At 31.8% G+C, this 17,978-nt stretch overlaps 1 protein-coding gene across 2 annotated transcripts in view; it reads right to left on the reverse strand.

Moving 5' to 3' along the window:
• The window catches only part of LOC118187052 (calpain-15-like), a 174,138-nt gene that overhangs the window by 11,317 nt on the left and 144,843 nt on the right, over positions 1-17,978 (reverse strand). For both annotated transcript variants that reach the window (XM_085824047.1, XM_085824048.1), the window contains exons 8-11: positions 13,604-13,756; positions 12,275-12,439; positions 4,832-5,028; positions 4,263-4,408 (exon numbers count right to left, since the gene is read on the reverse strand). In XM_085824047.1, the coding sequence (XP_085680173.1) occupies positions 4,263-4,408; positions 4,832-5,028; positions 12,275-12,439; positions 13,604-13,756 (661 nt within the window). The remainder of the gene's footprint in view (positions 1-4,262; positions 4,409-4,831; positions 5,029-12,274; positions 12,440-13,603; positions 13,757-17,978) is intronic.

Raw genomic sequence — 17,978 nt, forward strand, 5'->3', positions numbered from 1 at the left:
AATACCCGCTTTAAGAACATTAATTTAGGGCAAAGGATTCTCATATAGGCTCATTTCCATTTGAATTGTTAACAAATGGTGCTTGAATGGTTTCTGCTCGTTAAAAAAAATTTTTGGTGTGAAAACAATCTAAAGGAGATGCATGAGAAGCTCTTGCATTCAGAAAAGGTCACTCTTTGGTATGATTAATGACATCATAAACCAACCCCCACCCCCCCAAAAAAAATGATGGAGGAGATGTAGTTACACTGACTGGTGAGTGATACTGAATGATGATAAAAAGAATTTATAGCCATACTTGGAAGACATTTGTCTAGAAAAATGTGCCACATGTCACACTGCTAATGCCAGTATCAACGTATTGCAAAAAGAAAGGATAATTTCATGATACGTAACTATTGCATACAGTAACTGGAAACTGTGTTCACCGAATTTGCTCATTTGCATTAAGTCGAGATGAACACTTAAATGTTGTTTTATTCAAAATGCACTGTTATAAATTGTATTTAAAAATAATATAATAAGTCTGGTCATATCTGAAATAGATTTTGTTTTATTTCATTTTAAAATCACAACTTTTTTATTTAAAGACCCTTTATAAGAACCTTTTACTATCTTTACTTTATTTTGACAAACAGTTCCCATTTTAAGGTAATGTTCTTATAATTTTTCTTAATTCATAAATTAAAAAAAAATTAAAACAATACAAGACTGTAAATGAGATACTATTTAAAATTGCACACTGAAGAAAAGCACCATTGCTTAGCTGAATTGTAGTGCAGTAATCTGGCACCAATTTTTTTTTCTTTTTTTTTCCTCCCCCCCTCCCATGGAAGATGGCAGTAATCTGACACCATTTTTTTTCTATTCCCCCCCCATATATGAAATATTCATATATATCTTCCATGAAGATATATTTAGCTTTCATGTGGCTTTGAAAATATCCAGCTCTCAGAACATTGGCATTCAGCACAGGATAAGGTCTTAAACTTAATTCTCAAATTTAATTTGTAAATACTTTAAATATTAAATAATTCAATAATAAATTCATTTGAAAGTCATAAGCACACTTGTAAATCATTTAAATCTTTATTTTAATTTTTAATGATATGTCTAATTCTTAGAATTTCAAATATATTGAATTTATGACACATTTAACTGATAGTTACGAGCGTTCAGAACTATATTAGTTGATGCATTATCTGCCAAATATTTTAAATCGAATTTTGTCTTTAAAATAGATTTCATTATTATTTTATTTCACAGGGTGAGTGCAATGAATCATTTTATGACAGAGATATTTAAAAAATAATAAATAAATAAAAAATTAATTAATTCTAGCATTTTTTTTTTTTTTTTTTTTTTTTTAAGATTCCAATTTGGTTGACATGGCAGTTACGATTTATTTTGAATGCCACTGTGCAAAATATTCTATACGAGTCCAACAATAAATTTACCACAATGATTCCCAATGCTCTTTTAATACAAGGTGCATTTTCTTTGCTTAGCTTTATGAGATGTAATTACAAATGCATGAAATAAATAGCCAGCTGCACTTACCAAGGAAAATCAACAATGCAGTACAAAGTATGAAATCTGGACGTCCAATATCCAGAATGATATCTGAACGATTAATCAATAAAAAGATAACATAAAATATCGAAAAAATGATATAATTTTCCCCTTTCCTATATAAAATCGTGGAATAAAAGTTATAATACTCAAAAGAGGGAGGAAAAAGAAATATGTTGTAAATGCAGTTTTTCTCCCAAATAACAGATTCTTCCATGTGTTACTATTAGCTAAGCAGCATCACCCAGCCAATAACAACATTCTGAATTATGTTGTGTTTGATGTTGACCAGGAGAGCACTTTCAATGTTTGAGTGGCTATAGGAGGCACAGGGCGAGTGCAATGAATCTTACCACTCGGTGCAATCTTTGCAAGCTCTAAATTTTACTGCCAGTTTGGTGCCTCATCTAAATTCTAAAAAAATTTGCCACCTCTGATTTTTACTTCTTGGTGTTCTTCTAAGTTCTAAAATTTTTGCCACTATAAATTTTCTAACTGGTAAGGCTGCACTGGCCTTATTGGGTGATCTAGAATCATCCAAATCATATTGATTCCAGATCTTGGACTTTTGTGTTCTAAAATCATGAAAATGAAATTAAATTCAAGTAAATATTTCATACTTAAATGTATCAGTTGTAAACAAATGAAACCTTACCAACTGGATATACATGGAAAATCTCCAAACATGGATCCCAGCAAAAATGATGTTTCTGGTACATGTATTATGTATCTTGATACAGAATCATTTGGTCTTTTATATTGCAATATCAACAGAAAACTTTAAAATGCTGTTATATGTTAATTTCATGAAGAAATTATATAGTTATTGTTGCGACAATCTCAAATACATTATAAGTAATGAATTTGCTGTTGCTTTGTTTTTTTATCCAGAAATGAGAATAATTTTCATATAAAATCATTTAAAAAATAACAAACAGTTTGCTTTATGGTTAATTTTGAACTGACAAATTTGTGATGTGAATTTGCCAGTATCTTTTAGATAAGGATGTTAATAATCCCAAATGAAATACCAACTGAAAATGTATGTTTACGTTAACGTATTGGTTTGGCAACTAAGTTCCCGCCTTTTTTTAAATTGAAAAAATCTGCATTACATTAAATACATTTGGCACATCATTCCAAAGAGAATATATTGTTCTACCTAAATATATGTTTCGTTGTTACTAAGATACATTTTCTTGTTATTTACAGATCATTAACATGGAATGTCAAATTGAGAAGAATGAGCATTTTCGACACCTCCTTCTTTTTTCCTTTAATAAAAATTCTAAGGCCGCAGAAGCTGCTTGCAACATTTGTGCTGTGTACAGAGTGGGTGCTATAGCTAAAAGAGCCCGTGATTGGTAGCAAAGTTCAAAAAAGAAAATTTTAACCTCAAAGATACACTTTGTTCTGGCCATCCAGTTGAGTTTGATGAAAAATGATTGAACCACCTTTTGCATTAAAATCCACGTCAAACAACAAGGGAACTGGCAGAGACAATGGATTGCTTCCACACTACTGTAGAGAAGCATCTTCACTCGATGAGCAAAGTTCAGAAATGTGGAACCGGGGTGCCTCACACTTTAAGTGTCACCAACAAAAATCAACGAGCGACAATATCCCCTGGTTTGCTTGCTCGTCACCGTGCAACCAATGGATACAAGGAACAATATCTTCACCAAATCATTACTAGTGATGAAAAATGGTGGCTCTATACATAAATGTGAAGCAGCGTAAGGAATGGCTTAGCCCCGGTAAAAACAAGTCACCCCAAACGCGAAACAGGACGTTCATCCGCGTAAAACGATGTTGTGTGTATGGTGGGACTGGGAAGGGATTCTCCATTTCGAATTCCTTGAAAGGAACCAAATGATCAACATGGCACTCTATGTGCAACAAATGGAATGACTTAACACAGCTATTCAAGAGAAAGGTCCTAATCGGCAGCACAGTGTTCTTTTGTTGCACAACAACGCCCAACCTCATATCGCCAATATGACCAAGGAAGCCATTTAAATTTATGGTTGGGAAGTGCTGCCACACCCACTATACTCTCCCGATTTGGCACCAACGGATTTTCACCTCTTTCAAATGCTATGTGGGGAATTTCTTTCAGTACTGATACAGAAATGAGAGCTGGGTTGGATGACTTTTTCGAGTCTCAAACAGATGATTTCTACCAACGAGGTATTGAAAAACTTGTTAAACATTGGGAAAACGTTGTAGACAACAAAAGAGAATACATTCTTAATTAACTAAAAGTATATGTTTATTTAAAAATAACCTTTTAACAAACATTATTAAAAAGAGTGGAAACTTAGTTGCCAACCCAAAAATTAATAAGCATTCATACAATACAAATCAAGTTTTGGAAAGGCATTCTTTAAAACAAATTTATATTATCCCAAGCTACAGTTTCTTTAAGCATACAGATATTTTACAGCTTCAACATAAAACAACTATTACATTTTTAACAGATGTCAGAATTAAAGAACAAAGATGTATCAGTGTAAAATGCATTTCTAAAAAAATATAATTATTACATATCGAGTTATTAAAACACACTTTCTAAGCAATAAGTTATTAAAATGTAAGTAAAGTATCAACAGAAAATGTCAGTGACATTTTAATAATAAAATACTTCTTACAAGTTGTAATGCTTCTTAAAAGATGTACATGATAATTACCTCATGGCGTTGCCCTTTAGCAACAGTTAAAAGAATAATGGCATCTGCTAGAATATGAGGCATTGGAAGAACTTTTTCCACAAGAAGACGTTTGGAGCTGTGAATAGCTAATAAAAATCTTGGAAATTGTTCAAAAGAATTTAAACCTAAAAATATAAAAGAATACAAAATATAATTTCATACATTAAAAATGTATTCAACATGCTTGGAAATTTACTCATTTAGGTAGAATTCTATACATGTATATTACTATGGCTGAAATTAAACACTATTTAAGACATCAAATTTTACTGATAGAGAAAATAAATATTATAAATTTGTATTGGAAAAAATCAAGTCTATTCTATTTTTAATATCAGACAAAAGAATTAATAATATACTTAACATTAAATAACATAAACATTTATAAACCAGGATTTAGTTTTTCATTAAAACTTTCCTTCAGCTCCCATATACACATTCTCTAGCTATAGCAAAAATTTAAAATAGTATGGAGAAAAAACTTTAATTGTGCAGTTGAATATATTTAGGAAAATACATGCATAAAAACTACCTCAGCAAATTCTTACTAGTATGCCAATGGTTGAAGGCAAGGCAAACAACTATGTACATTCCAGGTTCCAGCATTGCATGACAACCAACAAAACCTCTGACTTGTCGTTTGCTGTGCTTGATCAGAGCTCCAACTTGCCCTCTAGATGGATCAGAAGTACGGAAGACCACAACACACAAATCCAATTGTGATCGTTGAGACCGTTCAGCATTCCTTAAAGAGTGCAAAATACACTAATGCATTCAACTTAGTTTATAGAAGATAAAAATTTTACTTGTGTCTTATCCTGGGCTGAGAGCTTTAGAAGGCATAATAAATGGTAATAAGTTACCTGCATGTCTCCCAGTTGTAACCATCGTTTAAAGTTTCTATGTTCATTTTTCAAACAGTGGTGGTATTTTCAAACTTTTTATTTTCTTTAGTTAGTTATTTTCATCCCAGTTAGATTTGATTAGCTGAAGAGTGAAACAGAAGCTATACAGTTTACTTGCTGTTGCTGCTTTACCTATTACATTGAAACTATATTGCAAGGAATTAACTAGATAGTATCCACAAGAAATAAATGAAAGTATATCAGCCAAACTGCCAATGTAATTGTCTTCATAACAGCTGAAATTAAGCTATAATGAGATCCCCACAAAAATTTATCAGGTACCTGCCAAAAGTTTACTATTTAGAATAAGACACTAGTAAAAATTTTAATAATAATTTATAGCAAAAATCAAATGAAGATTATCTTTACATTCTAATGATTATTGGTCTAAATAATTTATTTTAATAAAATCATTGCAGTAGATGCTGCTTAATGTGATCATGGTTAATGTTATCATTCAGAAATTGCTATTGAATGGTGAAAAGTTCCACCCATTTGTATATGAAAACATAGAAATGACACTGCTTATTGTGATCAACAGATCAGTTAACACAATTAAAATATTGGAGGATAAATTTTTTAAACTAACACTGACAAGCAAGTTCAAAATTGTTTATAAAACTTGCCAAGTGACAGCAAAATGTTGCTAAGTAAAGGATTAAGTTGCCACACAGTATGCTTTAGATTTTATTCAATCATTTAAAACTACACAAAAATTTTAGTCTGATTTTCAATAACTTTTATCTATTTTGACAGTGATCACACATAGGTTTATCATCTTAAAGAAAAAACATTTTAAAATGTTTTCTCTGAAAATATCTATGCCACACTAAAGATTTTTTTTTTTTTTTTTTCCTAATTTTGAATTTTGTATTGGCAAGCTCTTTTCCAACGATGCATGCCCTCTGAGTGCTGAGATAAGGGGAACATATACAGAAATTCTACAACACTTATTGCAATTTACATTTCTCAAGAGTCAATTTTTCAGACATAACTTTTAAATTAAATCTAATTCTATATGTCTGCAAAAAGATCTTATTTCATATGAAAATGTTTTTAAAATAATAATTATATTTTGGAAAAGCTACATTTTAAAATGAGATAAAATGTTTAGAACTTCTAGTTAATGCATAATTTTTTACACAACCTTGCCTATTTTCAGTTTTTAATATTAAATAATTGAAAAATTAGTAACGCTTTAGTTTTTGTTTTGTAAAGCAATAATTTTATTTAATACTGATTTTTAACTCATTAAACATAGACTATATCTAGATTTTAATTCTTTCATGTAATTTATCTGAGAAACACAAAGCATTTATTTTAATATCTCAGGCATCTTTTAGTTTCATGAATTAATAAAAATTATAAATTACATTCTTAAAAAGATTTCAGTTGTAAAGTTTTTCACTACAGTTTTACTTAGTAATTGTTTCTTCAAAAGTAAGACTGAACTAACTTCTCACTTTTACAGTGGAATATATTCAAGTACCTTCTAAATGAATGAGATCATAACAATTACAAATATAATGATCAAAGCATGATAGAAATCTTGAAAGTTCATATTTGTTGAAGTCACAAAATACACCTTGGGGCAAAAACAACATCTTGTACATGTTTTGAGAATTTAAATCCTTTATAAAAACAGCAGCACATCCTCTTTGTTATAATTTGGCATATTTACATATTAATTCTTACCATGGATTTCAACAAAGCTGAAATAAGACAAAAAATTGCCAATAAATGAAACTCTTTGTTCCAACTACTCCGATAAGATCTGAAGCTTTTTAAGCATTATTTAGTCTTAATGTGTTAGCTTTGATATGTTTTATATTTCTTACATTCTTAATGGATCTTTGTGATCTAGCAAACAACAAAATGGAAGTTATCCACTTTTATGAAAATCACTGATGAATGTTTCAGGTCTTGTATGCAATAAGTAAATTCAGCTTAATGTGATCACAGTTAATGTTATTGATTTGCTAAAGTTCCGCCAATTTGTGCACAAAAACATGGAAAATACATTGCTTACTATGATCAACAATTTGGTTAATATGCTATAGAATAAACTTTTGAAATTAAAATAAAATAGATTATAAAAACGGCACGTGTAAGATAAACATCAAGTGAGTGATTAAGTCACCAAACGGCTTGGTTTTGATTTTAGTAAACCACTTAAAATTTGGCTTTCCCCCCCAAAAAAAAAAAAAAAAAAAAAAAAAAAAAAAAAACCACTTGGCTTGGAGTAGATTTTGATTTCTGAAACCAGTTTTGAGGGCGATTAAACACTCCTTTCGCCTTAAAGGAAGAAAAACAAAGATCTGCATTCTGGAAACATTTACGACACATTAAGGTTGCTTCCTTGCTTAATTTGAAATTTTACATTTGCATGTTCTCTTCCAATGACAGATGCCTTTCAAATAATAATATTAGGGGAACAACACCAGTCAAATTATTTCCAGAAACAGCATTCAAATTTTACCACTTTCCTAATTAATATACGGTAAAAATACCTATTTAATGTTTCTTGATATTTTTATATTAAGTCAATGAAATTCTATTGCTATTTTGAAGGATATTTTTTCTCAGAATTTAATGTTATCAAAATAGCCATGGACACATTAAGCGGTGCCTAATGTAATAAAATTATATATCATTAAAGAAAACATATAGTGGAACACTGTAAAATCTATATAAGATAAGAATGAGAAAAGGCAACTGATTTAAAGAAAGCTTTTCATATCAATAATAGCCATGTGGTTTGTTTGTTAACAATAACCATGCAGTTTGTTTACAACTGATGCAAGAAGCTAATCCAATGATATTTTGACAGCTACAATGGATAATACTACTGGCTGGAATAAATATCTTGTATTATTGGAACTAAGGGTTTCTTAGTGGATTAAGGCAAAGCATTTGAGAACTATCTGCCTAAAGAAGAGAATGAGAATGCTTTCATAGGAAACTAAGGGACATGTCTGGTATTTACAAACACATGAGAAAAACCACAAAAATACTCAGATGGCTCATTCGTTGGGTTATGAACTTAGAGAAGTACAGGAAGAAGAAAAATGAGAAAACTATCTTACGTTATACACAAATAAAAGTGCCAGCACTGGTTAATATAAATTGCTGAAGCACAAACTCGTTATGAATTTAACTCTTTTTACAGATTTAAAATACCAGCATTATTTTAACAATTATAACAAAAAGAATTAGTCTTGTAAAGATAGACATTATTTTTGCATTAAGCTAAATACATTATTTTTACATTTGCATTAAGCTAGATACATTATTTTTGCATTAAGCTAAATCAAAGATTTCTTAGACGGTTGATACTGACCCCGTAGGGGTCAATAATGATCAAGGGAATTTATAGCTGGTAATTGAGTGGCATAATCAAGACTTCACTGAATGCAAAAAATATAAATAAAATGGTCATTGAATGTTATTTATATAAAGTTATATCATGTAGTAACAAAGAAATCATATTACATAAATTCAAGAGAGAAATGCATAAAATTTATTTAATATATTTTTGAAATCAATAATATATTTTTTAAATGCGTAAATTTTTATGTGAAAGTGCAATATAAAAACGTAAAATGCAGGAATACACAAAACAAAGAAAAAAAGTCACAGCCAAAGAAACACGATGAAGCAAAACTTCGTCAGAAAATACTTTTTCATGTAAACCACTTGCAAAATTTAAAAGATTTTAATGCTCTATTCCAAGATTCTGAAAATTTGAATATGTGAACATGGCTCATAGGATATTACGATGCAAGAAGAGTTGAATGCATTGGAGGAGCATGTTTGAGCACAAGTCTTATTCAAAACATATGGTTACAGTAAGTTTTGAAAATTAAAAATCAAGAAATATCCCAAAATAAAAGCTGTTACTGAGCCAACATTAATGACTTTCCCATGTCCTTAACTAGCAGAAACAGGCTTTAGTTAAGTCAATAATTTACTAAGGAAAATAAATAACAGGTTGAATATTTTTTAACTTACACAATTTTATGCCAAATATTAACATTACAGCATCAATACATTAAGCGCAGGCATGACATTAATTAAAATCAAATTTTCATGCAATTAGATTGATTTCATTTCTGAAAATGTTTGTATTTGAAAAATTAAAACTAATAACAGAAAAATAACACAAACTAACTCTAATAAACACTTTTTTTTTTGTATTCTTCGTGTAATTTTGCATTTGAGTTATTTATGTTCAATTATCTTTATTACTAGAAAGCTTGGCGGTCATACGAAATGACTGCTGTTCTAGATAGTATAAATTGTAATTGAAATGATTTATGCAAAGGTGTCTGCTAATTTAAACTGAATTACCCACAGCAGGCAGCAAGGACGCCCCTTTTCTTGCTGGCCCACGGAGTTTCCCCTTTCTACTTGCTTAATTGCTTAAAGTAGAGTGCAATGAAGGAAACCACTGGCGGTACATTTCTTAAGAGCCCACCACTAGCTCAATCAGTAAAGGTGATTTAAATAACGAAATGTTAAATGTTCACATGTCAAAGATCTCTTTGTTCACAACATTTCTTGTGTAGATCTTTCCATCATTTTTAAGCTCGCCTTGCAGAGGACCATCAATTATTTTTAATTTTATGTCCGTTCTTTCACGAACTCTTGAATAGGCAACATAAAGTTGACCGTGTCCAAATGCAGGCTCAGGTAAAAAAAATGCCAACACGCTTAAGCGGTTGGCCCTGACACTTATTGATAGTCATAGCAAAGGCAAGTTTTACAGGAAATTGTCTACGTCTTAATTGAAACGGTAAACATGTGCTGTGGCAACTTCATCCTATTGGCTAGTACAGTTACGTAAGCAACCAATTCATCCTATTGGCTAGTACAGTTACATAAGCAACCAATAACGTAGTAGTAGTAGCCTTAGTAGTGGCCAATGCCGTTATAGGCAAGTGCCCGCCATTTGTAAAATATATATATATATATATATATATATTAAATACTTAATAAATTACTTCAGTGGTATTAAAACTTTATGGCAGTGTAACACCATAAAATGCAAATGACACCCTACCCCCCTTCCCCCCCAAAAAAAAAATTCGCAGCCCCAATCAGAGCATTGATCCTTAGTAAGTTAAATGTGCAGTAAATTCAAATTTTTATCCACTTTGTGAACCCACCATAAATTTTGAATGAAATAGTTTGAATACTATATAATTTAAAATTTGTAGTGATTAAATTTCATTACATAATCAAATTTTCAAAACACGCTGCAATAAAATTTCTTCAAAGGATAAGTCTAATTTTGTATCTGAGTTATTTATGTGCAACTATTTGTATTATGTTGCATGCTTTATGCTATAGAGAAAATGTGTAAGGCTGTCTATGAAGAAAACCATTCTTTTAAAAGAGCTCGATGCAAGAAAAGGATTTGGAATCTTTAATCTACACTTAAAAAATGTAATCTTTAAGCTACATTTAAATAATGTAAGGAATACGGTAATTTCCGGAAGAAAGGCCGCATCAGTGTAAACGCCGCACTCGAGAAAATTGGGGGTAAAAAAATTAAAATTACACAGAAACGCCGCAATAGATTAAATTGTGCGTGACATCGTCGTGGGCCGTATAGATGCAAAAACTCAATCTGAGTCCTGATATATGACATACCAGTTAAGTTTTTAATAATGAACTATAAATAATATTTTTAATTATCGATGTATTGTTTTTTAAAAGATTTACAAGTCTTAAGCTTGCATTCTGTTGTGTTAAATATATTCTCTTCATCTTAAATCTTCTGAAGTTTAAATAGATAAACGCGGATTATAAAGGTAAATTGTCTATTTGCCCTCTATCAGCAAACCGAAAAAACTGCCTAATATTTCCCTATAAGTAACCATAGAAACTAAGGCAATCCACCTTAGCAATTTTTTGAACTTCCAAATGTAAGCAAACATCTAGTCCACTGCCGTTGCATTCCTCAGAAAACCATTCTAACTCCCCTACTCCCCGATGAAAATAATAGAATTGCCTCTCTCGTAGGCTGCCGTTTTGGGATGTAGACGCTAGTCTTAAAAACTATCCAACAAGTACTTGTACCCAAACTGATGGGATCTGTATCTGGCAGAATTCCAAGAAAAATCCATTCATGCTGAAGGGGAAATACGTCAGAGTTCGTTATTGCGAGGCAGGTGGAGTCGTGTCTGCCTTTGAAAAAAATTGCAGTAAAGGCAGGGGTGGGGAGAGGATGGGTCCTGGAAGATTCATCGAATGGCAGAGGAGAGAGACTATTCGAAGAGAATGTTGATTTGAAAGGGGGAAGAATGTTATTGTTTTGAGATCTCGTTTAGGGTGAATAAGGCATGTAGGTCCATTCAAGGGAAAGAATGTAAACAAAATAACGTTCGCAAAAAGCAACTGAGTGTTCTTTTGTGTGGGAACAGCACCAGTGTATGCACAATGACAAGGCCATCCAAACTATGTACAATGACCATCATAGGAAATATTTTATTTTTAGCGCACCTAAACACCGCATGGGTAGAAACGGTGCACCCACTGAAAATTTAAGTTTTAAACACGTAAACGCCGCGGCGTTTCTTCCGGAAATTACGGTAATTCATAGTCATATTTATGCTTTTACATAAGACAGTTAAGATTTCTACTGATGAGATTTTATTTATTATTAGAACAGAATTTTCATTTTGGTAGATTAGATGTGCAGGGATTACACCTCCCCCTCCCCCCATAAAGGGGGGTCCTCCAAAATTTATGTTTGTAAGATAAAATTACCTGCTAGATTTAAAAAAAAAAAAAAAACTGAAAATACGAATTTGTAATATACAACTAGGAGCATTAATTAACTCTGCAGGTATTAAATGATAATGCTTCATTGTGCTGCAAAATTATCTGAACTAAGCAGCAATAACATAATGAGAATAATAACAGACATAATTTTAAACTGTACTTCATATTTTTTTCTACACTTTCTTTCATAGTTTGATACAAGAAACTGGATGAAGGATAATAATTAGGAAATATAAATGCATCCATAACTTGCATTTACATTTTTTTATCATACATACATATATGAAAAATATTTACCTTTGTCCTTCTTGAAACAAGCTAAATTCTACTTCTGTTGCATCTAACACTGTGAGTGCAGTCACAGCTAAGCACTCTTTATCTGTGTGAGGTGGAAGAACACCTTGCAAGCGAACTTCATTCCAATCTGGCTTTACTTTACAAATATCAATGCAATCAAAATACCTAAAAATATATAGCTTGCAATAAATTTCTGAATTTTAAAAACAATTTATAAAATTTTAATGGGAAGTATACTAATCCCTAAAGCTAAGATATCATTCAAACTGAATAAAGTTTTAATATCACATTGAAAAATCTCAATTACAGTGAACTCTCTAGTGTGATCTGACATTTCTGAAACTAACCAGTATTTCTAAGAAGATAAATATATGGCAATATTGAATGTCTTACTTATCTCTAACAATATTGCTGTATATTGCAAAAATTATTGATGTATATTGCAAAAGAGGAATTTTGCTTTAAGGTTAAAAAAAATCATGTTATATGATTAATCATTTGTGTTAAGTAAGGTCTTACTGTATTTATTTATATTTTTACTGCAAAATATATAGTCATTAATCAAAGCTTTAATATAATTCCACATGGGTAGAAAAACAATAATGCACATAATTCAGAACATGTAATGCTTAATGTGCGTAATGCCAAGATTCTGCGCAATAGCAAGTTTGTGCAATTCTGATGTTTTTTAAGTGAAAACAGATTGCTGTTTAGGAGGGAAAAAAGCAATAATGAACATAATATAAATAATGCTTAATGTGCACACCAAATTTATGCAATTATCTGATGCTTTCTTAAGCAAAAATACATCATTGTGCATATGCGAAGCACAACAGTAATGCATCATATGCTAATGTACATTTTTGTATTTTTAATTTGCATTATTGTATTACCTGTAAATTGTATTGTTAATTATCATTTTTGCATTTTAAATTCTATTTTTAACATGTTGACAATGTTTGCCAAGTTATGATAAATACCAATGGTTTGGTGATACTTTTGAAGAAACTTGCCAACTTACCTAGTAATATTAATCTTTAACCTGAGCGTAATTGATAATGAAATTAATATTAATTAATTTGATTAATTAATTAATAATGCACTAAGTTTATAGTGCATTATTAAATTAATTAATGAAATCATTTTCATTTAAGCATTCATATTTACTTTTATATTTAAAAATAGCATTTCATTGGTGTCATCTATGAAATAAATAACTAAATAAAAGTGATAAACTACATGAAAACCTGTGCATCAATAATATAAAATATTATATGTAATTTACAATATTTATAATGCAGTAAATACATATTTATTATGTATAGTTACTTTAAGACATCTTGAAAGGACATCCAGAACACTCCTTCATCCGCACCATGAGGTATCAACTGCTCACGTAATTCAGGAGTCCATAAAGGTGAACTATCAGACCAATCTCCCCTCCACGAATAATGCCCCCAAGGATTTCTCAGTCGTACTAACCTATAAGTTATACATATCATATTTACAGATTATTCAATAGCATTAACATAAATAAACAAATAATTTTTATCACAGATTCCTTTTATCAGATCATACATCTGTATAAAATTCATTTCATTTCTGTAAGGAGAGCATATAAAGAGATTCAGAAGTCTCTAAAGGTAGAAAATGTAAAAGCAAGTGCATTTAATAGGAATGAATACCCAGATACCAACCAGATGCACTAAATGGCTCTACTATGCATCATAATACATGGTGGCCAATATAAATCTGATTCAAAAAGGCATTTTGGGGAATTTGTAAAAACATACAGTAATCAACAGAAAAAGGGACAGACACATACTAACATATTCTGCCACAATTGATAAAGCTTACTGGAAAGTACTTATTACATTTCACTTGCCATGATACCCCTGGTTTTCAAATCCACAGATGGTGAACTTTTTAATTTTGAACTTTCTCTTATTAACACTGAACTGGTTTCTCAGAGCACGAAGACCATGACTGGTGTGGAAGCAAATTGAAAAAGTTCTATCTGGCCATCAAGCTACCAACTTGGATGGCTCGCACCACTACTCTCCAGGATGTCATAGGCTGCCTTTTCAGAAAGTACGAACTGGGACCATGTATTTTATACTCCCAGAACCGAGACTGTCAGAGTATCATATTAAGCAGTGTGTACGACCATGAAGGATCTGACAGCAGAGCTGCAGACATATGACAGCAATTAGCTGTTTGAATGAAAGGAGCAGATGTGTTTATTAACCAGTAGAAACAAAAAAAAACAGATGGCCAGTTAAATGCAACACACAATCATGCTAATGATAAAACAGTGCATGTTCACTGTTGAGTGTTATGCCAAGCATATTTAAGGAAAATGTGTTGGCAAAACTCCAGCAAAATATGCAATGGAAAATAGCACAAAAGGGGCTCTGTAGCAAAGGGAAGTTCTATACCGACAAGGGTACATTTAGTATCATAATTATACACATCTGGAAAGTTTTATTTTGGTTACCCTGTGTAGTTAGCTGATTTTGTTTCTTGCATCTTCATTTTAAACACTGATTTTGTATGGGTACTGTAAATACTTTTACAAATGCTCAAGTAGCATGCAGCTAACATGTGACAGCAAACAGAAATGGGTAGCAGGATATATAACTGTACCATAGTGAGCTTCTCGCTAAGTGCTTACTGAATTATTAAATATCTTATTGGATTATGCATGAAACTTTTATCATTCCACATTGAGAGGCATATTACTAGTGGCCAGACTAAAATGTATGAGGATAGGGAACTTGCATCACTTTGATCATATCATCCTACTCTACTCAATCTATTATACAGCATAGTGGTCTCAAACTGGTGGCCACAGGCTGCATGCAGTCCTGAAGTAACATTACAAGGCCCACAAATACGTTACAATTATGCATTATTGTAAGTTGTTGTACATATAGTTTTAGAGACACAGAACATAAGAATTGAGCTTATCCGCATGACTGCAGCTGAACAGTGACTGGGAAGAATTTCCAACATCAGTACAATCAGTAAATTTAGTTGGCCAGTTGACACTTGATAGTGCTTCAGTATTCTGGTGTTTCCAGTTTTTCTAGAATTGGAACCTCTGATGTATACTTTAAATCAATCACTAGTTGATCAGTTTTTTGTACAGCTGTACAGTTCATACTGCTAATAGACACAAAGTATCATACAGCACATATATTATTTTATTTTGCTTTTAATTAGATCTACCTTACATATACGTTTAGAATGTACATAACTTTTTAAAGTTGTGTTTAGAAAAATTAAAAATATTAGTCTAAAGAAATTTCTCACATGTACTAACCTCTAAATTTCAGATAGAAAATAAATATAAATTTGCATTTTCCTTTGCATTATTATAATTACTATTGTTTACATATTTTTTGATAAATATTTAGCAAGTTTCAGGGAGAAATGCAGTCAGCTTTTTATTTAGTTGCTAAATATTTAGTTTTATGTTATAAATATAAAAAAACTACTTTTCTTCATGTTTTAGCATTTACTGATATTTACTATACTTTTTTTATTTAATTTATAAAACACGTAAGACAACAATCTAAATCCAAATAAGTATACATGTATTTTCAAGTTTGGGAAGGAGGGGGAGATGATCTTCAGTGATGAAAGAAGTGCATGGGACAAAAAGTACTGAGAAGGCTCACTTTAGTTGCTATAGGGAGTTAACATTTTTTTTAATCTAACCTAAAGAGTAAAGTAAGATGCAATGTTGCAGTGCCTACACATCATCTTACTAGATTTAAAGTGATAAACTAAAATCTGGAAATATAAAAAATCTGGAATTAACAAAGACCCAACAATTCTGGATCTCAGACTTTGTACTGTATTAAATTTCATGAAAATATTGTTATGTGCATATGGAGTGGTAGTGGCAGACAGAACCGATGATAGCTTGATGAACTTTATTTTCCCAAAAGAAACACTTTATAGTTCTGGAGCTTTTCATAAAAGTACTTATGCAGCTCTTTTCAATATGACAGAGCAATATGTAGTTACCACTTCAAACTACTAAGATTAAGCACACAACAATATACAAAGTATCAGAGCGTAAGCTCATAGAATGGTCTCTCAGTACTCCAAATACTGCAAGCTAAACTCTGAACTACACTGAGAATTGATGCTCTCAGATCTTATATTGTTTTCTCCGATCTGCTGAGAAATTTCCAGTACCTTTGATTTCTCAAAATAATTGGAAGGTATATAAAGTTATATATAAATGCTGGATCCAGTTACAGGTACATATGAGGATCAGACCAATCAACATTATTTTCTGGTACAGCTTTACATTATAAAAAAGACACTACAGTTTCATTAAAATTATTTACATATATAACAATCTGTAACATTACTCCCTTTCCAAGGACTGCCTGTCTTGGGCAGTACAATCCCTACACAGGAAGCCATAATTACAACTAATGAAAACCAATGTAATACTAAAAAAATGATTTCAAATAACATGTAACAAATCAACTACTACATCAATAAATACATGCATAAATTTGCATATTTATAACCAAATAGGAACATGGTCTCAGTATACTATTTACATTATATATACCATGTGGACTATGTAATATGGCCATAGTTAGGGACAAGCCTGTTGTAATGAACGACTTCAAGCATAGAATTAGACGACTTACGAATTGGATTATGATGTCGTTCAGCCTGTTTAGGATTGTGTAAGGACCATACCAAGGTCTGAAGTAGTTTAAGAGAAAGTTCTTTCTGTTGAATTGGATTCTATAACCACCACCTTGTCACCTTCATTGAATCGATGTCCTGTAGCTCTTGTATAATATTGGGTCTTTATCTTCTTCGTTGCCAAGATGACTTGATAGTGTGCAAAAATGTGCATCACTTCAAACCGTGCCTTGATCCTAAATGTATTCCTCACACAATGAAGGGCATATGGAGAGTGGTCACCTAACAGATCACGATGCAGATGACGGTCATGACCAAAGAGCATCTGGAGTGAGAAATAGTCATGAACAGCAGTGCGATAAGCTAATAAGAACAGAGGTAGTAGTACCGTATGGTTTCTTGAAACCATCAGTAATAGGTTATTAAGAATGATTTGACTAAACCTTTCTACCATGCTGTCTGACTGTGGATGTAAAAGTGTTGTTGGGGTTTTGTCTGTGCTAAGTAGTTTACAGAGTTCTTTCATTACACCCGAGCTAAAATTCCTTTCTTGATTGGAATGCAACTGAAGAGGCACTCCACAACTGGAAATATAATGGTGTATCATTACTTCTGCTAATGTAACAGCCTCTTGATCAGGAGCAGGATATGCTTCAGGCCACTTGGTGATGCATACACCAGATTCAGGCCACTTGGTGAAGCATTCAATGACAGCAAGGATGTATTTGTTGCCATCAGCATTCATGGCAGAGGTCCAAGGATGTTAAAGGTGATGTTAAAGGTGAAGATTCAAAAGGCACTTCTACATTGTAGCACTGCAGCTCCCCTTGATTGTGTTTCTTCGATCCTTTCCAGCCCGCAAAGTCATTGCAAGATTGGCACCATTTTTGCACGTCAGCCCTTGCATTACACCAGTAGAAGTGCTCCCAAACTGGTTTAGATACAAAGTGGCCTCCTGCTGGACTGCTATATAAGTTTTTAAGGATGTGTGGGATCTTCGAAGTACAAGCTGCCAATGGAATGC

The sequence above is a fragment of the Stegodyphus dumicola genome, chromosome 9, assembly GCF_044657685.1.
Source record: "Stegodyphus dumicola isolate Sdum_Otavi_A_Nest chromosome 9, ASM4465768v1".
In the NCBI taxonomy this organism is placed as follows: domain Eukaryota; kingdom Metazoa; phylum Arthropoda; class Arachnida; order Araneae; family Eresidae; genus Stegodyphus; species Stegodyphus dumicola.